The sequence below is a fragment of the Phlebotomus papatasi genome, chromosome 1 (genome assembly GCF_024763615.1).
Source record: "Phlebotomus papatasi isolate M1 chromosome 1, Ppap_2.1, whole genome shotgun sequence".
Taxonomy (NCBI): Eukaryota; Metazoa; Arthropoda; class Insecta; order Diptera; family Psychodidae; genus Phlebotomus; species Phlebotomus papatasi.
The window spans coordinates 6,514,734-6,538,105 of NC_077222.1; the positions used below are offsets into that span (position 1 = coordinate 6,514,734).

At 33.1% G+C, this 23,372-nt stretch overlaps 1 protein-coding gene across 2 annotated transcripts; it reads left to right on the plus strand.

Moving 5' to 3' along the window:
* The first annotated feature begins 6,779 nt into the window (after positions 1–6,779).
* Positions 6,780–21,703, plus strand: LOC129798616 (acyl-CoA Delta-9 desaturase). 2 transcript variants are annotated; one of them, XM_055841844.1, is made up of 5 exons: positions 6,780–7,437; positions 14,442–14,666; positions 14,732–14,862; positions 19,268–19,763; positions 21,257–21,703. In XM_055841844.1, the coding sequence occupies exons 2-5, from the start codon at positions 14,459–14,461 to the stop codon at positions 21,457–21,459; spliced, it is 1,038 nt and encodes a 345-aa protein (XP_055697819.1). In that variant the 5' UTR covers positions 6,780–7,437; positions 14,442–14,458; the 3' UTR covers positions 21,460–21,703. The 2 variants fall into 2 exon arrangements, with proteins under 2 accessions (XP_055697819.1, XP_055697820.1); XM_055841845.1 differs by having other exon boundaries at positions 6,780–7,067.
* Positions 21,704–23,372: the final 1,669 nt, after the last annotated feature.

Consider the following 23,372-nt stretch of genomic DNA (forward strand, 5'->3'; position numbering starts at 1 on the left):
ATCCTATGCCCTGTGAACTAAGGACACCAATGACGAAGCAAGAAGAGAACAGATTTGACCACTGAGGAAGGCTTGGAGTCTGAGCCGAAAGCTTTGGGAAAAATCAATTTTTTCTTAGCTGCCCCATTTCCCGGTGCATATCGGAATTGATAATACTTTCAAAGAACCCACTGGAAACTCAAGGAAACCCGGAAACCAATTATCCTTTAGGAAAGCCAAGAAACTTATTTTTTAGAGCACCCGGGAACATATACAATTTTGCAGGAAACCCGGAAAACTCGGAAAATTTTGCAGGGAACTCGGAAAATCCATATATTTCTTCAGGGATCCCAATGGATACTCCGGAAAGTTATACGGGATCAAGACCTGAGCTTGGTCTTGACTACCTGTGAATTACGTCTTTGCCCTGTTTGATTTTTTATAATACAAAGAGAATAATTTATTGGACTTTCATAAAAAGTTAATAAAATCATTGTAGAGAAAAACACTTTAAATAAATTTTGATTTTTTGTATTTATTAGCCGAGACACCTGAAGCAAATGTCATAGAATCTTGTCCATGATATTTTGTGCGCGAATAATTTTTTACAGAGCACATTTTCACGCAAAATTAAAAGTCAGAAATATGAATTCTTGAAAAAAATCAATAAAATTGAAAAGAAATAATTTCCTTATTAAAATTTTGCTATCATCCGGTTTGTGTCTTTGCTAAATGTTATGAAGTTTGAGCCAGGGGCCTCTCGACATTTCATTTTTCCATACGTTTTTGCATAGAGGCACTGAAGACTATTGGCAAGTTTTTTCCTAAAGAGAATTGACTTATCAGTTTAATATGTTTCGAAATCGTGCATTAAAAGCTATCTAAAAATACATATTTCATAATGCTCGTCGAAATAATACAAGAACTACGAGGAAATTTGTTTAAGTCGCTGTGCAATAGCTGCAAAATTTTTATAAGGAAAAGTGAAAAACATCTTCACATTTTATTAGGCGTGATGGCCCCATGGTTTGAGCATTCAAAGATTCGATTTTCTTTTTTCTTAAAATCATGAAAAATTGGCATGTTTTAGTTAATTGTAAGGTTTATTGAGAAACCTTCGTTCAGTTTCAGTTTCGTTCAATTGCCTCGCAGGACATCGTTTGATATCTCCTAATGATTATCACAAAAAACAAATTAACGTACAAGAGGATTTTTTACATTTTGTCGATTGACATATTTCATTAATTTCCTCACTTAATTTCATATTTCCCAAACTTTCATGAAAATGTCGCAGTCTAACGCTTGAGAAATATTTGCGTCACCACCATTCATTCTAATTTCAGGAATTATTCTTTGAAGCAAGTTTGAATTTACTGTAATTGTTAATAATAGAAAAACCCGTATGTTCACTTTAATAAGATCTTTATGAATAAATATGAATTTTCCAATAGTTTATAGCCACACTCAATTAAAAATCGTTTTATTACGATCACTGATTGTGTATTTCACATGGAAAGTACAGAACAGTTGATATATCGAAATACGGATGTAAAGTGTTTTTGTGGAATTCTAACAGTCCCAGAGGGAAATGAAGACATCACCAATATCTACACCAGCTCCTCCTTTGGCGCCCAGAAGGCAATTCTTCAGATTTGTCTTCACACTTTCCATTTTGTCCTTATAGTAAGATTCTTCCTGAACCAATTCCATAGCTCCGATGTTATCCCACTCGAGTCTCTTCTGGATGTAATCCTGGTATACTTGCCCAATGGTATTTTCCCGAGACTCTGAGGTAGAGTATAGCATATTTCTGGAGATTTGGTCCAAACTGTTAAGTGATTCTTCTACGGCTCTTCCGTAGAGGATACCCATAAATCCCTCTGAAGCAGTTTGGGCATCAAGAAGCTCGTGATAGAAGTCAATTCCGCACTCGTAAAAGGCACTTTCAGTTTTATTCCGTATATCTTCTGGAGTTGTTGGCATTCTTTGCTGACATTCCACCGAAACAGAGTTGAATGACTGCTCAATTGTTGCAATATCCTTGAGAATATCATTCACAGCAAGTTCAAAGAGGCTCAATTCATCTGGCAGAGCTCTCTCAGTCTCTCTACCAATTCGACTGCGAGATGAATAGGTTTGAGTGTGAACCTGCTGATAGAAGCTCGCTGATGCGGATTTCAGCTGATCCAGAATCTCCAAAGTGCGCACAAAAGTGCCAAGTGAAAGAATAATTGATACACTAATTAAGAACTTCATGATCACTTTGCAGAAACACTTTCAACAAAATATCTCAGAACAAACTGCTGAATTTTTGGAATGAAGACACTCATTTATTGCTTTGAACAGCAATTTTTTTCATTATCAAATAGATATTGGCTATCCAGTAGATAATCTTTATTGAGACATTCAAGGGGGCCTCCAAAATAATTTCATTGCTTTGATACATTTTCAGCCCAAATCTCTTCTATTGAAAACTGCCGGAAATTCGTGAAGATTCACAATATTTATGCGTTATGGTAAATTTAATTAAAATAAAAATGCAATTAAACTGAAGCTCTTTCACTGGACGTAATTAAATTTCTTTTGTTAGAGTGTTTTATTTTGGGAGAAATTAATATGAATGTCCATCTTTACTATTTTAATTGCTCTGCTCCGCTGAATTAAAATCATATTTTTCTCAAAATATATTTTCCTGATTTAACTCGCAGAAAATAAAAGTTTTCATAGATAAAAGATATCAAATTTTTCCAGAATTTATGAAGGTGTATAAGGTAAATTGCCCTCAAGTCGACCGGTTCCTCAAGTCGACCGGTAGAGTTATTTATTCAATTTATTTGTATTTGCACTAATATTTGGCGTATGATTTAACATTAATGCCCAACGCACAATAACATTTGTTTTGTAAACATGTTTTCGAAAATGCTTATAAGAATGAGCGAGATGACTAGATTTAGATCTCACTCACTCACTGAAATGTCAAAAACATGTTTACCAACAAAAGTTATTGTGCGTTGGGCATAATAGGTCAATTATTCCATAACAAATAAATAACCACTGACAATTTCATAAAAATTGACCATCAAACAGTCAAAAATTGGCCCACCGGTCGAGTCTAGGAACCGGTCGACTCGAGGGCACTTTACCTTATTTAGATTTAGATTTTACCAAAATTAATCGTTGTAGGGAAAAGAGAGCTACTTTCGTATGACTCAAGCTTCGAACAACTCATTTTGTTAATATGTTTATGATTAATTTTACTCATTAGGGGAAAGTACTCCCCCTTCGAACGGTCATGCCTTCGAATAATGTAAATTTTCTTTTTTCTCTAAGAGACTTACACATTTCTATTAAATATTAGTTAGCTTATTATCAATTATTGATAATTATGTGATAATCAAGTGTAAGTCTCTTAGGGAAAGTAAAAAAAAACACATTATTAAAAGGCATAAACGTTCTAAGGGAGATTACTTTCCCCTATAATACTATAGTTTGATAAGCTAGTCCAATGTCTCAAATATTCTGAAGAGAGCTACGGGTCAATTCCGTAAAGTACATAGAGAAAAATCGAGTTGTCCGAAGGTAGCGCGCTTTCCCCTAATTATGAAAAATAACAGATATCAGTTTATTCCCAAATATTTTTATTAAAATTTTAACTAAAGCATTACAAACTTTGCGGAGTGCTGAAACTCATGAGAAAGAGCTGTATATTATCTTTTCGTATTCTGTTTCAAATTGAAAAACACCCATTTCGAAATTTAAAAATACCTTATGAAAAGCATATTTCAGAATATTTCAGCATGAGTAAAAAGCGTACGTTCATATAAAAAAGTAAATCAGAAAAATATTCTTCAATTACGGGTACTAATATACCGATACACTACCCACTAAGACCGATGCATCCGATTTGGAAATTCCAAGATCTCTTAATAATCCAAAATTAGGCAAATTGGTTGAAAAGTGGGTTAAACTTTCGAAAATTCAATACCGAAATGTTTTTCGAACATATGTGTCTTAAGATGGAATATTCACCATGAATAACTCCAAAATATTTTCGAAAATGAAAAATAAAATAAGGAGTCGTTTTCGAAATAATCAAAAACAGGATTTTGGAGGGAAAAAACTGTCCTAAATAAAATTGACTTATGGCGGGAGAGGGGGGGGGGTCGTAGAAGACCGAAAGTCGTTATCTCAATATCTCAATTTGAAACTTGTGGATAACATAACTAGTCTCTTTTTGAGTTCGAGCAGTAAAAGGAACCTTTCAGTACCTTTTGCTTTTTAGTTCTTAACCTCATTTATCCATGATTTAAAAGTAAAAATTACAGCGTGAAATCGGTTCTAGGTTAAACTCAGACACAATCCACTAATAGTTATTTTGGTATATTAGAAATGGTAAAAAACATAAGCTATTTAACAGACTCAAAAAAAAACTTGAAATAAGGTAAGGGACTTTCTATAAGGCAAGGCTTTCAGGCTTCACAGATACCCTAGCTACAAACACTTCATATTTTTTCCATGTTCTTTTAATGAATCTGATATACCTATGGAAATATATTTAATAACTATTCTTGTCACACATTCTTGAATAAAAAGGCAAAAAACAAACGCGCAGTAAAAAATTCTAAATGGGCAGTAAAAAATTAAAAAAAGAGCAGTAAAATATCCAATTATGGTCAGTAAAAAATTTAAATCTTTACAAAAATGGGTCCAATTTATATATTATTATTATTATTATTATTTATTTTAATCAAAGCTGATAGGGTCCGCCCCTCTTACATAGTTTGATTAGAAGAATAAAAGGAAAGTTACAAGCAAAGACATAAAATAATAGGCAAAAAAAAATCAGAAATCCAAGATTAGCCCTACTCGATCTGGTAGAATCTAGGAATGCCAGCCAGTGAGGATCTGGCATGCAAGGGAAGGGAGTTGAACAAGACAACTCCGTCAACAAAAATTGTTCGCGATAGCTTAAACTTGTTTAAATTTAACATTTAAAATGGTTCCATATAGAGTGAAAAGCCCTTTATTTTCCCTTTGCCAGAATTTGGACGATAATATCACTGTTTCAATTTTTTTTTGTTACTGATCAATTTTAACTTTTTACTGCTCATTTATTCAATGCCGAATAATAATAGGTCAGATTCATTGAAGGAATATGGGAAAAACATAAAATGTTTCAAGTCAGGGTATGTGCGAAGCCTAAAAGAGTTCCCCTATATAGTATCCTTACAATCTTCACTATTTTAATAACCATCATTATCATAATCACCACCATTTTCAACCGCGTATCCCTATTTTATTATTTAATATATTATTCTCAAATATTTTATTAAAAAAAATGAGAATAAGGGAAGAACACCCCGGATCGGAATGTTAAGAGACATGCTCGATATTTAGTTAAAAATATAAGTTTCAAAATACTATTTGGTATTTTTGTGTATGCTAATCGGTATATTAGTGATCCATTTAACTATATATGCGCATTTGAATTTTTAATTTTTACAATAAATTTATAAAAATTAGATGTAATTGCAAACTTGCAATCTGTACCTACCTCGGATCGTCACAAATTCGACCAGGTGTCTCACGGAAATTTGATTTTATAAATTAAATCTGAGCTAATGCAGTGCATTCTTGTAAGAGTTAATTGGTAAAAACTAGCCAATAATTTTTAAAAATTCATTTGATTTGGAGCAACAATTCAAGTATCTCGGGGTGTTATTCACGAGTGATGGTAGGATGGAGGCAGAACTCTCGTCGCGAATCGGTCAGGCTTCTGCAGTAATGAGGGAGCTTGGCAGAAGCGTGTTGAGGAAGGTCGAGCTTAGTCGATCGGCTAAATTATCGGTCTTTAAAGCTGTGTTCATTCCTATTCTCACCTATGGTCATGAGATTTGGGTAATGACCGAAAGGGTAAGATCGCGAGTACAAGCTGCCGAGATGAGGTACCTTCGAGCGGTTAAGGGAATCACTCGTAGAGATCGAGTGAGGAATGTGGCCGTTCGTGAGGAACTAAGAGTCGAGGAGCTGCTTCTTCGGGTTGAGAGATCACAACTTCGATGGTATGGACATGTTCAACGCATGAATGAAGAAAGATTCCCCAGAAAAGCTATGCAAGCCATTGTGAGGAGACCTCGGCCTCGAGGCAGACCTAGGACAAGGTGGCTGAATCAAATTCAGAATCTTGCCTTGGAACGCCTCGGGATCGAACCCGAACATCTTCCTGAAGTGGCGGACGACCGACAGGCGTGGGCTGCTAGATTGGATGTCATGGGCCCGCGACCCCAATAGGGATAAGCGGTTGAAAATGAAAAAAATGAATGAATGAATTGGAGCAACAATACGGTAATAACCTGACGATCCGAGAAACACTGCCAATCGCTGGTACTCTTCCCTTACAAAATTCTTTGAAAAGTTCTTGAATTCTCAATGATGATCAGATAATTTTTGTCACAATATTCTCAAATAAAATATGCTTCATTTGACTAAGCCATTACCATAAGAATTTGACAGACAATGTGTTGTAGCCCTAAGTCTAATATTTTGAATTTATTATTCACAAGCCAAAATATTAAAAATTCTAGAATATATTTGCACAGTCTTGGGGTAGTCCTTTTAATATATTCAAATAATTTGTTAACACGCGATATCATTGTTAAATACAGAGTTATGAATCAATTTTAATTTTCAAACTTTCAGTAGTAAGAAAATCCTTAATCTAAATCTAATAGCTTTGCAACTCGTGGATAAAACTGCGATGCAAATATCTTGGAAAATTCCGTTTTTTCTCTCTCACTTTTAGTTATCTTCTAACCTTTAGCAAGTTTAATTGCAAATCGCACGGGGAAGTGGTTTAGCATTTCAGAGCATCTTACACTTTTGCTGCGGTTATAAGTTATGAAAATTTTTTGACTTTTGGCTGTGATTTTAGTGATAAGTGGTGGAACAAGAGAGGTGCAATGGATGTACAGACCTCGGCGATATGTTTAATATGTTACCATGAATGAGTGGGGGAAATTTACTGATTTTCAAGTAACTGTGGACATATTACACGAAAAAATAGTCATTCGGTGTGTTTAAGTCACTGTGTAAGTTTCTTTTGTCGCACTACGGCTATTTTGTCCGTCATTATCATCAAGAATAAATTAAAGAGCCTCGATCGAGGTGTAATAAGCCACAAGTGACTATCGATTATCCCTTTACTTTCAATCCACTTGTCGGGGCATTCAGACCATTCGCTTTGGGAAAATTTGTGTGTTGATTTTTTCTTCCAAACCCGGAATTGCTCTAAAGTGGCTAATTTTGTGGTGATTCTGTGGCACGGAACTTTGGGATTTTCAGAAAAAAATTCTGGAGGAAGGGATTTTCAGATTAAATAAAAATTGTGTGTGGAATTTTCTGTGTTGAGTGCCCCTTCAATCCAGACATCCACACCTCCACCAAACAGAACTCATCTGAGTAAGTTGACGAGTGTTGCAATGCCATAAGTTTTGCAATTGCATATCTATTGTCAATAATTAATTGATATAACTAACAATAGAGCAAGTGAATTTAACACTATTGGTGACTATCGGCAATGGATTGGTTAAACTTTCCCTTTCATATGCATAGTCGTAAAATTGAACATTTTTGCCATATCATTGAAGTATGTCAAAGTGTCGTCGCGATCAATAAAAGCTTCTTCACACGAAAAATGTCACTGTTGTTTGATAAATTTTTCAAGTGTAAATAGTTTTACTGTGAAGATGTGTGAAATGGTGACGTGTGGTCCACTAAGTTAGTCCCCCCGTTTAAGAATAAACCTCGAAGACCACCTAAAAAAAAACTCGTTGATATTGACACATTATTGAAAGACCCACTGAGAGGGAAACCAGTCTCATAAGTTACATTTCTCTTCCCATTTTATACATTTTGCATCGATCACATAACTTTCCAGTCCTTCGCGACTTTGGGACTGTGCAAAATATCAACTTTACAATCGTTACATCAGCTTGCGTAACGGACTTTTCTTCAGCTCAACCTGTCTCGAGCACTCCTCCCAAATGATTGTGAATCAATTCACTGATTTCTCCATCAGTCAAGTTCAAGATCATATTAAAAACCGAATCTATTGCGTACATTATTTTTGCAATGGTCACGACATCAAAGCACGTTTGACCTTATGACGCCTGTTGACGCAGCTGACGGCGCTGGAAAAGTTTCATCGGAAAAACTTATACTCAAAAAACAATGTGTGTCGCTTTGAAGTTCAAGGAACTTTTCCCACGACTTTTTTTTTATGCATTCCTGCAAGTGTGAGTTTTCTAACTTGCATATGAAATTATACAAGTCTATTCAATTAATTTTCGTGAAATATTTACTCACAAGAAAGGTTGCAGATTAACAATTTAGACGTAGTTTTGGTTGGCTACCGTTGTCCACTACTTAATAATTTCACATTATCATCGTCCAGTTAGAAAAAAAAATCAAATGTGTCTCGGATTAAGAGGAATGGTGTGTTGTACGAGATAATCAGTGGTCCTACACTGAGTGAGAGAAATCCGAAAAAGTTAAAATAACATTCCGGAAATGTTAATTTTACCCTGCAGTATTGATCCGAAATCGGTGTAAATATTATGCTTTTTAGGTGTATTAGGGGTTAAAGTAACCCTTTTCATGTTATTTTTACCCTTAAAAAGGTGTAAAATTAACATTAAAAATGTTGATATATTTTTACACCCGAAAAGTGTTAAAGTTATGACGAAAAAAAGTTAATCGTATCCTCTTTTTTTCTCAGTGTATAGTCACTCAGCGTATAGTTAAAATTCAAATAAGGAAAGGCTTTCAGGCTTCGCACATACTTTGGCTTCGAACACTTTGCGTACAAAGAAACAGTCAAAATGAAAAACTCGACGTTAGAAAAATTTAGACGGTGGGAATTGGAATTAGTTGGAGAAATGCAGTCACTCTTAGAAGAACAGCAATATTTTCCAGAGCTTTCGGCTCGGTCTCCAAGCCTCTAACAGTTGTCGAATCAATAAGGAATTTTCAGAGTTTTGTTTAACAATCTTTCCAAGGATCTACAGGATATAGAGGATATGAGACAACTTTTTCTTACAATGATAAATTACTTTCAAAAAGTATTGAGACAGTTTAATATTTTTTAAACTTCTTGTCTTCTGAATATTGTTTAAAGTGAACTATTATTTTTAGAAAATTTGCCCTCATATCCTCTGTAATACCTTGTAGATCCATGGACAGATTGTTAGATAAAAGTCTGGAAATTCCTTTTTGATTTGACCACTGATGCAGACTTAAAGACCAAGCTGAAAGCTCCGAAAAACGTTGCTATTTTTCTAAGGATAACTCCACTTCCCCGAAGAATTCCAGTTCCCATCAACTCAAATCAAATAATGAAATTTGTTAGCGGTGCTGGTGTAAAAAACAGCACTTCAGCTTAATAATTTATTCAAAAGTGCTTCGGTGTGTTCAAATAAATTATAATTTTTAATTTAAAAGAGTTTGATCGAAGGTAGTTTAGCAAATTTGAGACTTCTCAACTGATAGTGAATAAGAATGTTAAAGAAAGCACTGAATGTCGCTCCTGAGCTTCTTGTGTGCCTTTATTCTAAAATAAGGAAAGAGCACCCCGGATTGGAATTTTAAGAAACGTGCTCGATATTTAATTGAAAATATAAGCCACAAAATACTACTTGATATTTTTATGTATGCTAATTGGTATATTAGTGATCCATTTAACTATGCATTTGAATTTTAAATTTTACAATAAATTAATGAAAAATAGATGTAACTGCAACAATGTGCTCTGTACCTCGGATCGTCAGGAATAAAATCAGGTGTCTCACGAAAAATAGATTTTTTAAATTAAATCTGAGCTAATGCACTGCATTCTTGTGAGAGTTAAATTGCAAAAAGTAGATAATAATTGTTAAAAATTCATTTGAATTGGTGCAACAATATAGTAGTAACCTGACGATCCGAGGAACACTGTCGGTCAGTGGTGCTCTCCCTTACAACTGAAAACTTATTAATTTCATAAAATTAAACCGTTCAAATGCATCATACTTAATACATTCTGTTTTTTTTGTACGAAAACAGTATGATAAACTATTTCGACTTGTATCAAACAAAAAATGACTGATTTTCAATGTGCTTTCAAATATCCTTGTCTTCCTGAACGAACCAGATAGCAACCAAAAATTATACTATTATATTAGGAGATTTTACTGAATTTACTGTAGAACTTCTAATTTTAAAATACGCGTTGAAATTGATTGGTTTAGCGTGTGTGTCACGGCTAGTATATACTCACTGCAGTTTCTCAAATAAAAAATTTTTGTTTGTCTGAAAATCACTTCATTTTCAATCAATTTCAATTTCTTTAAGTTAATTTTCTTAAAGACTTTAGTTAATTTTTCTTAGAAGCTTCACAACGAATGTTATTTATTTATTTATTTAGATGTACCGGGCCTTTTATTGCCATTTTATACATTGCCCAGTTTACATTTTTTTATTCAGTTTACAATGTGTATGAGAAATATGTCCGTTCAGACGCTTCAATCATTTGCACCGGGCGGGTTCCACCGCCCAAAAACCAAACGCTCTTACCAATTGCACCGCATGGACCCCCCAAAAGCACAAGGAATGCGTTCTTCTTTTAATAGACTTTTATAATTCTCTAAGTAAGTTTTAATGAACCATTTTAAAGCTTTTTGTGTCGCTACGATCTTTAAAAAAATTTTCCACTCAATGTTTAATACAAGGGCTTTTCCCTTCTCGTAAGCGTCCATCATAATATTATAATAATAAATAATAATGGTGGCACAACGTTCGGGGGGGAGTTCGGGACATCCATTATTATTTTTTCTTATACAGGTATGGGGTCGTCTGCCCCATGCCCCGTGGAATCAAGTGCAGTGAAGCTCACTGGATGCAATTCGAACACCTTTAACTCTTTCGTCTCTTTTGGGAATGTAGTACCCAAAGAAGCATATGCATCTTCTATCAAAAACAATGTTTTTTAATTATTCAGAACTGATAAAAATCCGATTCTTGTGGATGATTACAAACTATAAGGATGTCCAAATGTAAGATATTTTTTGTAGGACTTCAATTAATTCCTGAGCTTAGATATTTTTGATTAAAAATTGTGAAATTGGCTTGCAGCATATGCTGCGGTCCGGAAAGAGTTAATGCCAGAAAAATTCCTGGTGACCTAAAGGGGATTCGAACCCGGGAAACTTGCATCATAGAGCGAGTACTCTACCACTTGACCCATCAAGTGCCTCCATCATAATATTAGCTTTACCCTAACCACTAGGACCATTAGGTCTATCAGGGCTTATGCAATCCTGAAGACAACCAGAGAAAAGTCTTAGCGTAAAGCGGTCTTCAGACTGGGGGTTAGGCCAGTTCCCGACGGTCTCAAAATCCTAAATAACAGCCAATTTTATTGCTTTTTTAGAATTTAATAAGTCATATTTGTCCTTAGTAATTGAATCCTAAGCCAAATTTTTCCAAAAAATCTTGATTGATGAAGAATTAGAGCAGTTAAGCCGTATGGCTAAGTCTCAGGTCTGAAGCCCATATAATGGTGATAGAAATAATGATGACTAGTGTCATAAATACCATAGGAGGGGCGGGGAGTATGCTGTTACAGTTTACCATATATGCATTACTTTTGAAAATAAAGATTTTTAGGAAGAAATATAATTATTCAGAAATTGTCCTGTATATTTTTAGATAGTTAATAGCCAAGAAACGGAATATAGTCTGTTTAATACGGTTCAAATGTGTTCAACAAATGAGTTCTAAAAAAACTCAGTTACGTGAAATTGCCCCACCCTCCCCTATCATACAAAAATTAAACTACATTTCAGTCAGTTTTCCACTTAACCGTCTGTAAGCTAACCTCAAATCTGTATAGGCCCTTACATCGGCATCAAGTCTTAAGGCTTAGCCATAATATGGCTTAACTGTTTTAATTTTACTTAAGATTCGATTGTGAAGGACAAATATGGTATATTAGATTCCGAGGCCTTCGGGAACTGGAGTAAACCTCAAATCTGAAGGCCGCTTTAGTATTAAATTATAAGGAATTCAAGCCTATACTTTTAAAACCTATTCGACATTTTTTCAAAATTGCGCATTCCTTAATTCCTTTCTTAAGTGTTCAAAAGTTTCTACAAATATTGGACATAAATATTCACGTTAAAAACTCTTTTAACTTTTTGATTCTTTAAGACATAGGTGAGCCCGAATGACAGTGGGGTATTACAGGTTTCTTTAGAACGAATATAGAGTAAACGCGTCCCGGTCAAAATCCCGAATGGGGCAAAATCCCGAATTCTTAAAAGTGTCATAGCTACTCCCACGATTATATCCGCGCTTGCTGGAGGCAAAGGGAAATCTTATGTGTCATGGGAAATTATTCTAAACAATTTCCTCCATATAATTTTATCCCTATCAGGATTTTGAACATTCGGGATTTCGGCTTTCGGGATTTTGGCTGCCACCGGAGTAAACTACTGTTTATTCAGCTTATTAAACTCCTTCTCTACTCATTCAAATATTTATCAATCCCATTTAAACATGTTTTTCACAAACCATATCGTCAGTTAAATCAGCATTTATCGTAACTTCATTTTTGCGATTTTGAGATATATACATATTTGAAATCAGCGTAATTTTCTTTATTAAACGCACTTGTGAAAAAGAAACTTTTATAATATAACTTTTATATATTTTTATTAATAAAAATTATTTTAAACAAAAATTATCGTAAGTGCCTTTAATTAAGAAAAATTTATCAGAATTTGTCGTAACTTCCATGTTTGGGGAAGTTACGACAAATATCCATACAAAATTTTCAATAATCAGCATTTGTCGTAACTTCTTTTGCTTGTTTGCGTGGCTTGTAATTTGCAGCAAAATTGCAATATTTCTCAATAAAACGTTTATACACTCTTCCAAATATCGAAAGACAGTGCGAATAGTGTAACATGAAATCATTTTAATTCAATATTTGCGAGAAAAAAGTGAGAAAAAATCCCTACCCATCTGTCATTAATTCAAAACAAAACAAGCGACGTGGTGCACAAAATTTATTCAATAAAAACTTATGAAATAAAAGCTTTTAGGGACAAGGATAACAGTATTATTGACTAATTTAGTCAAATAATGGCGCTTATTATCACTAGAATAATTCAAATTGATATAATGCATTTTAGAAAATTGTCGTAACTTCCAGAATCTCCATACATTGGAAGTTACGGCTTTATAAATTATGGAAGTTACGATAAAATATTATTGTGTTGCTTCTAATATATTTCTCAATATTGCAGCTTTTAAATAATTTTATAAAGATTATCTCGAGTTAACTTACAGTTTATTAGTGCCACTTTTATTATTTTGACTCAAAAGTATCGCATTCGGGGCTCATTTTTAAGAAAAGTAATATTGAACTGAAAATTTTGTCTCCTGAAAAGTTGACAAAAGGAAGTTACGACAAATGCTGATTTAACTGACGATATGCTAAGAAGAATTTCATCTTCTGTCTAATTTTGCCCTAATCTCTCCTAAATTTTCCTACATACAAGGATTCTCTTTCATTAAATGAAAAACTTGTATTATGAATATTTTTAATATCCTTACTACAAGGAATAAGTCTGACACAATTCTTTTAAATACTTGTTTTAAGGCATTCTTACCCAAGTTTTTTTTTAAATTTTAAATAAAATGTTTTTCTTTTACAAATATGACGGAATTTCTAATCACATCTAATTCTCAGTTGTAAACAAGTCAGAAATCGTAGATTATATCCAGCAAGAATTTGCATCTGACAATTATTGAATAAACAATAATTTATATTTGCATTTACCACAAAATTAGAAAAAAAACAAGTAGTAAAACTAACTAAATATTTGTATCCTATCCAATACTTTTCTTTAAATGAACTTGCATTTCCAATTGTTGTTAATTAAACTACTGCAAAAATCGCTGAATAACCATGTGAACTTCCTATTAGGCCTGAGGAATAGTCGGGGCATTTTCATAATGAACAACTTTGTTGTATTGTCTGCAGTTTCACTCCTAAATGACCTCAACCAATTTCTCATCGGTCAATCTTTCTCAATAAAATTTGTATATTAGCCAGGAATGGGATCAGAATCGATATTGTATGTTGGAAATTTCTTTTTTGCGTTCTCTCCTTGACCTTAATTCCTAAGGTTCATGGTTCTGGCTGTAACCGTCCGGACATTTAGGAGAGAAATATGAATGAGAAATAGAAATTATTGCTCAAAAGCCAAGTTCAAGAAACTGGTTATTAGAACACGTGTAAGAGCTTTGTGGGGGGTTCAAATCTTGTAATTTTTCCTGAACTTGATTTCTCAGAAATTTCCAACAAATAAGCCTGAGAAATTCTATCTCATCTCCAATTGATATTGTGTTGTTTACTCCAGGTAAAAGTGCGATTGAGATGACGGAAAAACACAGCACAAACGGAATGAGTCAAACGGAGACTGTGTCTCAGCCAACGTCCGCTGATGAGCCCAAGGACAATCCCAAGGATCTCAAGAGGGAAGCAAGCTGGCCAGCTGTTTTGTTCTACATCCATCTCAATATTTTAGGAATATATGGAGTTGTAGTGCTCTTTACACAGACCTCCCTCATAACAGCATTATTTAGTGAGTTAAGGCCAGACCCTTTCTCCATGTCTGCATCCTCGATCAACAGCCTTGTCTCTTTTCAGCAATAATCTTAACATTCTTGGGCATAATTGGTGTCACATGCGGCTCCCACCGTCTCTGGGCCCATCGTACCTACACAGCCAGTACGTTCCTTCGTGGATTTCTTATGCTGTGCCAAACCATGGCCGGTCAGGTAAGTGTACAGCGGTGTACAGTAAGACGAATATAATTACCCACCACGAAGACCTCTCCTGACCTGCATTCATTTAAATTTAAAACAATGACATTACAAAATGAATTTCCATGCGCATTTTCAATTTCCGTTTAGAATTGAAAATCAATGTCTTCTCTCTACACTCAGTTCAGAGTAATTCAACAGCGCCTAAATACCGGCAATATTTAATCATATAACAGTTCACATTGGAAGCTCAAGGGGTTTATCAATCACTTCAATAATGTACCAAAGCATTGCAAAAATGCATTAATAAATTAATCAACTGCATGCCATTTAAAATTTCGTGCTATTTTGAAAATGTTTCATCAAATGCGGACGTGACCAAAGCTGCGTAAGGTCCCAGTTTTATTTCAATAAGACACATTTATCTTGATCATCTAGAAAGAAACATTAAAAAGCTATAAAATTTTCCAATGCCGCTCTTTAGTGATCAACAGAAGTATATTTTTGCAGAAAATTAAATAATCTAATTTCATATTCATCGTCGAAATACCTAATAAAATTTTTATTTTGTTGATTTTGACCTATGCTTGATAGTTTTATTATTAAACATAATTTGGTTGTAAGTTTTGTCAAGGTGTGAAATTATTTTCTAAGAATTTGATGACAAGTTTTGACCCAAAAATAGCAGACTTAAGTTACCGGTTTACGTCGCTTTTTCAAACTTAAACAGATAAAAGACAATTTAGAATGTCATATTGTTATTCAATTTATTTTTCTTAAAAAATAAATAATAAATAAATTTTTAGTTCAGTAACCAAAAATTATCTTTGAAATCTTTAATATTTATAATGCTTACGGAATAAACTTTTAATGTTTAGGATTAAATAATTTTAAAAATCCATGAAAAAAACGCAAAAAAATTATACTTTTTTAGGTCAATCCGACTTCTGAAGCCCAAATTTAACTCTGCTTTTTTAATGTTTACAAAAAATCTTATAGGTAATTGTTCAAAGATCAAAGTATATCTGTCCCTGTCATAAGACTAACATTATATACAGAGAGAAAAATATTTGATAAAGATCAACGGTGTTGATCAAAATAGTTGTTAAAACTGAAAATTAATTAATTAATTAATAGAATTATCAACTTATTGGTAAAAAAGTTGATTTTATCTACACAAAAGTTAATTTAACGATTTTTTGACCAATTGTTATTCAGTTTTACGTACATTTATGTCAAATGTTGATCATAAACTTTAAATATCGAAATCATCTGTTGATAGCAATTTAGCAATAGTAAATGCTTAAAGAGAGAACTAATAAAATTTTCAAAAATTCTATCGTTAACCACTCTGGTTGTATTTCACTGAATTTGATGATTAACTGCAAATAAAAAGGGGTGGCAAAGCGTCCCAGACTTTACAAAGTGCTCGAATTCGTAACTTAAACAAGGGGTAATTCATAAAATCAATCAAATTAGCTCGAGTTCCCAAAAAATGTATGTGTTCCCCGGGTTTTCTGAAAAAAGAAATGTATGGGTTCCCCAGCCAGATTGGCTCGAGTTTCCCGAAATGAGTTACCCCTCAAACTTAGATGCTATGCCTCAAAAGTACTTTCGCATCATTTACCGTTTACCGGTTCTCAACCGATTTAAACTGATTTGTAAATCAGTCAAAAGATCTCAGAAAATAATTTTAAGGGTAATGAAATTGATTTTCGGACAAAAATTATTTATCGTTTCATAATCGGTTCATTATCTGTTCACAACCGATTTGAACAGGTTTATAAATCACTCAAAACATTGCCCAAAATCACTTAGGACTAATATAATTGAATTTGGAATAAAAATTAGTTATAGGTTATGAAACCGGTTCAAAACCGAGTGGAACCATTTTAGTTTTTTCGGAAATTCCAAGATAAATGCGCTACCTAGAGCCTTTTTCAACTTTGGCCTTGAAAAACGGATGACGCGGTTAATTACTTTAAAAAAAGAGGTTTGAATTTTCCAATAAGTACCAAGTCTGGAATGAAAATAATCATAAAAGAGTCCTTTTTCGTAATGAAACTAAATTTGTTTTACATTTTCAAGGATATTAACACTACTGTGTTTTCATGTTCGTCCTTTCAAGTAATTCAGTTGATCGAAATGTATTTCTAACATAGCCAGGACTTATCTGAGAACCTTTTCAACTCTATTTTTCCCATAGAATACCTTCTGATGAAATGTTACGTTTATTTTAACACATTGAACAATTCGGAAATCCTGAATTGTTGTTGTTTTCTTAATACCATTGGGCCGTGGATCCGATGGCAGACAAAATTCCGAGTCTTATGTGTACGTAAACACTATATTATGTTATAGATTTGATTTTCGTAATTCACTGTGATAACTTTTACGATCATTCTATGCTTCTGTACCCTCAAAAATCTAATAGAGCCTCTAACGAGAAAGTTCTACATTTTCTCCAATTTCCAATAATTTCGTGTATCTAAACTTAGAAAACTAATTGTAAAGACACTAAATAATTATGGACATTACACTAAAATTTTGTTTTTTTTTAAATACTCGAAATGAATTTCCGTTTATAACTATACATGAAAGTGATTCTATTTTTTTGTCCAAGGAGAACATCACTATTGACGTATTCTGAGTCAAAATATAGACCTTTTCCGGGAAGTACCGTACTTTTTCGATGTAAAGCAATTATTTAAACATTTGTAAAATAAACTTTTTTAAACATATACTAGAAAAAAGTAAAAAAAACTCAGGTTTTCAGGAGTTATTCTATTATTTTGGCCGCCACTGTATACACTTCTCTCTCCATGGAGTTCCTGCAGTAAAATCTTATAAAACATTACAACTCTTCTTAGAACGTTTTAATTTCGTGGAATCAACGCTATGTGTAGTACTCAAAAACCAATTTCCACATAATATTACCTAAATTAACTCGATTACCACATGACCAATTTTTATGATTACTTTGACATAAAGTAGACTCTCTCGAATTCGAGTATTTGGGACCGAAATGTGATCCAAATTAGAGTGAAATTCGGACATGAAATTATTAGGGGAAAGTGGTCTGCCTTTGAACGTAAAATGATGTTCAAAATTTGAGATTTTTTTCAGAGTAAACTACAACATGAGTTTTACTTTGCACTACACCAAAAAATTCTCTTGTTCATTGAGCTTCTATGCTTACCCCATTCAGGACTCGCAAGTCCTCAGTTTTTCCTGGTGAGAAACTTGAAAATGTGATGTCGATATATTCAAAGGCAGCCTGCATGGTCTGCCTTTGAATGTGTTTGGGCAGCCTTTGAATCTTAATCTTTCACTGAGAATATTGGGTCTGTAACATTAAACGGCCCATAATTGATTAGCATGAACCCTAATGCACTCAATAAAACAATCACTGTAGTCAAAAGTCATTATACAACAACATTTTTAACATTTTTCTGAAGCACTGTTTTTCACTTGAAAATTTGTAATAAAACGCAATTGAAGTTGACAATTGTCAGTTTGAAACATCCTGGCCGGAGCAAGATAGCATGTTATAAGTATTTGTATGACATTCGTCAGACCAAAGTAGAAATTCTATTCTGCTCCCGGACAGGAAGCTGTCAGACGTTTCAATGTATGTAAAGAGAGGATTCAAAAGCACACATAATTAAGATTCAAAGGCTGCCGCAGAGCAATATTTGCAAACTTTTATCACCCACAAAAATTGTCTCATCTGAATCAAAATGTATTTGGAGAAATACCATCCAAGTATACCCTTCTATGACTCACAATAGAAGATTTGTTCGAAAAATTATTTTGATTATGAAAAAACACATGAATTGTGGAACATCAAAATTACAGTTTAGAGCTCAGTTTGGTTTTTCTGCCCTAGCACCTAGAAAATAAGAGCTAGGGTCTGCATTTTTTAATGACTTGTGAGGATTATGAATAGCTATCTAATAGCTAATAGAAAAGAATTTATGCTTTAAAGAAAAATGAAAAAAATTACAATATTCAAAGGCTGCCGCATTCAAAGGCAGACCACTTTCCCCTATATTCATTGTAAATTCGATAATTATTATCAAAATTGAAAAACATCAACAAACTTTTTTCAAATTCAACTGCTGCCTGAATTGAAAAGTATTTCGATCATTAAAGAGCTGAATTAGCGAGACTCTATTGCAATTGTAAAATGCGTAAAAATAGTGTTTTTGTGACGCGGTTTTAATTAACAATTTTGTACTATCTTTCGAATGACCAAATGAAGCCAATAAAGCTCATAAACCTCTTAAAACTTTAAATACCTTAGGAATTCATGAGGAACAAAAACTGTAAGAAATAAAACTTTTCATAGATAAATAGTTCCAGATAAGATAAGGATTTGTTTGTGCACTATTTTGACTTTATCAATGAATTTCCGCAGGGGTCAATTTATGAATGGGTACGCCAGCACCGACTTCATCATAAAGTCTTCAAGACGTCAGATGATCCCTACTATAGTGATAAAGATCTTCTGCACAGTCAAGTTCTGGCTCAAATTCGGACTCTGAGTGCGAAGCAGCAGAAATTGCTGGACACCATCGATATGAGTGACATTGAAGATGACAAAATCGTCATGTTCCAGAAGAAATTCTACTGGATTCTGTACTTGATCTTCTTTGTATTGTTGCCAATCAATGCTCCACTGGAATACTGGGATGATACCGTGCAGGCTGCCCTCTTTGTAGCCTTCTCCCTGCGCTATATGATCGTGATCAATGTAGCCTGGATGGTAAATTCCGCGCACTTTATCTGGGGTCTCGATAAGAACTTCAAGCAATCTGACTCAAATCTCATCTTCGTGATAACCAAGACATACTGGCCTCAGTACCACTACCTCATGCCATGGGACTATCAAACTGGTGAATTTGGAAATTACGGTGAGATTTTATTGATTGTATGATTTTTATTAACTCTCTTTCGTCTCTTTTGGAACACTGGGTCTTGGTATCTAAGAAGAAAACATTTTTTTTTAAATCTATATAGAATTATTAAAAATTCTGGTCTTGTGAATAATTTGTAAAGTAGAAGTACATCGAAATGTAAGACAATTTTTGCAAAGATCTAGCTAAACTTTGGAACACCTTTTAAAATCTTGGGTAAACCGTTTATTCCGGAGAAGTACACTTTACAAAATCTATTCTAAGGAGGAGGATTAGGTATTACAAGACCTTTTAAATCCAAAAATTGATATATTTTTTGTGATTCTCTCGGAATCACGCGAAATTTTCAAAGTTAATTAACAAGTATTTTTTAATCTGAAAAACTCTCTTCTATAAATTTCTAATTGAGGGACAACCTATACCTTTGAAAAAATTAGGCTGATTGAAATAGGCTTGCTGGATATCCTACAGTACGTAAAAAGTTAATAAAATTTAAAACCAAAAATTAATATATTGTTATAATGCATTATTCGGACAATTTTTAATTTCTTTTATTTTTATCCATTTCAATTGGTTTTACTAAACTACTTTTGGGCAAAAGCTCTTGAAAGCAAATTTTTCAAGTACAGCTTTTACTGAAACTAACGTTAGTAATTTTAAAAAATATTTTTAAGAAAAAGAAGAAGTTTTTTTCAGAGGTATAGATTAGCGTATTACTCAATAATCACTGATTTAGTCAAATATCGATCGTCATTGATCGCTTTTGCACGTGATTTAAACTATGCTTTCCTCTTCAGCATTTTTTCAAAGATACACCACAAAGAATATATATTTATGAACTAGATCATTTGCATAATTATACTTCTCCCGTAGGTTATTAATTTACTTTCATTTGACATTTGAAGCAAATTTGTCGCGGCACATGTTCGCTAACATTTATTCAGCCCCACGAGCTGTCTTTTCTTCTTCCAATAATCCCCTAATAATCGGAATAGATATATTATTAATCATTAAGAGAAGACATAATGTTATTGAGATGACAAGATCGTCCCAAGGAAAATTTTGTGCTAATGCAAATTATATGAATTTTTCTCAAAAATATTTCTATTTTTTTCATACTTTTAAATCATAAGAAATATTTATGTAAAAATATCCCACTTCATCAGAGCATAAGTTTCTCTTCACACGAATTATAGGCCATTAATCAATTTAAAAGATATAAAAGGTTTGTCGAATTCACACAGTTTTGTATAGACATTTCTACACGGTAGTTAATAACCTATTGCCATAAATGCTGATCGCAATCTAATTTATTTGATAATTTATGATAACGAAATACATCAATGGTCGTACTTTATTATCTGCTAAAGGTTGTCTTTGACGTGTGATGGCCTCTATAATCCAAAAGAAAATCATCTTACTTAACACCTAATTTTTTTAATCTACTTCCAATGAGTTTATTTTCACGGTTTGTGGTATAATCTTTTCAGGGGAAGGACTCACCACAATATTGATTCGGGTATTTGCTGCACTAGAATTGGCAACGGATCTCTCAACGATCTCCACGGATGCCGTGAAGACAGGTCTAACTATGGCTGTAGATTCTGGAAGATCTGTTGTAGATTGCTTGAGAGAAGCTGGAGTTGCAGAGATGGAGAAATATCCCAAAGTCTGTCGTGCCTACAACAAATAACATGCAATTTCTCCCAATTATCCATAACCGAGCATCAAATCTGAGTCCAATTTGCAGATGATGCAATTCCCAACGAATATTATTCACACCCGCATTTCTAAGCACTCTTATCGAAGGTTATGTGTTTGTGAATTATAATCTGCCCCCTACCCCCGTTCTGTCTTATTTGTCATTACCCCAAAAAATTGTCATATCTTTTGATTTGTGTAGAAATGATATTTGGTTAATAAAGGACTTAAACTTATACGATTATTCACCAGTTAACACGTATTGTGTGGGTGCAGTTTAAAGGTCAGCGAAACGATGATTGCAAGCCCACAAGTTGGGATGGTCCAGGTGTTGTGAGTATTCATACAAATTATTATAATTAAATAGTACATGGCTTTTAGTAATCAACTTGAAAAGAGAAAAAGAAAGATCAGAATCATCAGTAATGAATCACGAATTTGGTATCCGTTTAAAATAAATTTTCCTCATCATAATCTCATCTATTTGATATATCTTGAGACTTTACATATAAAAATTAGTTAAGGAATTAAATTTAAATCCAAATAGCAAGCTTTCTATTATTTTCCTTATTTTTAAAACTGATTACTAAAACCTTTTAAACCTTTAAGAAGTCAGTGAGAAATTCTAGATATAATTTATAATGCAAAAATATTTTTTTGGATCTAATCATTTAACTTTAATTTATCCAAACATTATTAAATATGTACTTATTTTAAGTTATATTTGAGAAAAAATATTTTATAAGTTAAAGATATAAGATTTTTATTTAGAGCATATTTTGGTAAGTATAAGGCATAGAAGGAAGTGCGGTACCTATGAATTGGATCACTTTTGAAATAGGGCTTCAATAAGTATAAGGCATAGAATAGCTTCATAGCTTCATAGAATAGGCTAATAGCTTCAATAGGGCTTCATGCTATAATTTAGTTTCACCAACCAATTGTGAAGCTAAATATAATTGCAATAAGGCTAAGTTTCATTTAAAAATAGCCGTAAAAGCCCTATTTTAAATGTAGCCCAAATCAAAGAAGACCCACTTTCTCCTATTTTAATGGTCCTAAGTAAAGGATAAAGAATGCTTTGTATCAACCAGTATATCAGTAAAGGAAACCAGTATTCAAAAAAAAACACATTCTATTAAAAAGAAAAACGAAATTAGTGTTTAAAAAGTAGAAATAATAGTCAGAAATAAAATCAAATAGATCAGAAAATAACTCAAAATACAAAAAAAAACATTTCTGATAAGTAAATTAGTAAATTTGTTAAATGAAAAAATTCAATTTTATTAAGTAAAAAGATCCATTTGGATCAGTAAAAAATTAAATTGGTTCATAGCTTCTTAATTTTCCCTTTTATAATAATTATTTTCTTATTTATCAATTTTCATTTTAGAATTCTTTCAATTAAACTAAAAATAAGGAAAATATAGTTTTTTCTCAAGATTTTTTCGTAATAGGGTGGATTGTGGAAAGGGAGACACTTAGTTTAATTTCAAATACATTTTTAAGCCGAATAAATATTTATTATTTTAATTTAATTTATATCATGAGATTCCTTGTGAAATATTCTAACAGAATCTTAACAGTTTTTATTACAATTTTCAATCAATTAATTAGAATATTCAATCAAATTAGAAAACAAAATATTTTGAAAAGATGGATAAAATTTTGGAAAGTTGGACAAAAACTTTTGGAAAGTTGGACATAGTGATATTAATGACAAAATATCATACGAAATATGTAGAAAATCAAATGTTGAGGGTTTTCTCTGTATACTTGCACATTTGATGGTTATCCTAATCCCTCCTTTATGTCCGGGTAACTGTTGAGGTACACTAATTACCAAGAACTTCCTGGACGTCCAACCAAAAAGTACATTTCACAGACGCCTCGCGCTGTCCAGCA

What these genes read in the sequence shown, in the direction of transcription:
- LOC129798616 (XM_055841844.1), top strand. Translation starts at nt 14,459, where the DNA reads ATGACGGAAAAACACAGCACAAACGGAATGAGTCAAACGGAGACTGTG. An exon ending in CCTCATAACAGCATTATTTA is followed by an intron (nt 14,667 to 14,731) that starts GTGAGTTAAGGC and finishes GTCTCTTTTCAG; the next exon opens with CAATAATCTTAACATTCTTG. An exon ending in TGGTGAATTTGGAAATTACG is followed by an intron (nt 19,764 to 21,256) that starts GTGAGATTTTAT and finishes TAATCTTTTCAG; the next exon opens with GGGAAGGACTCACCACAATA.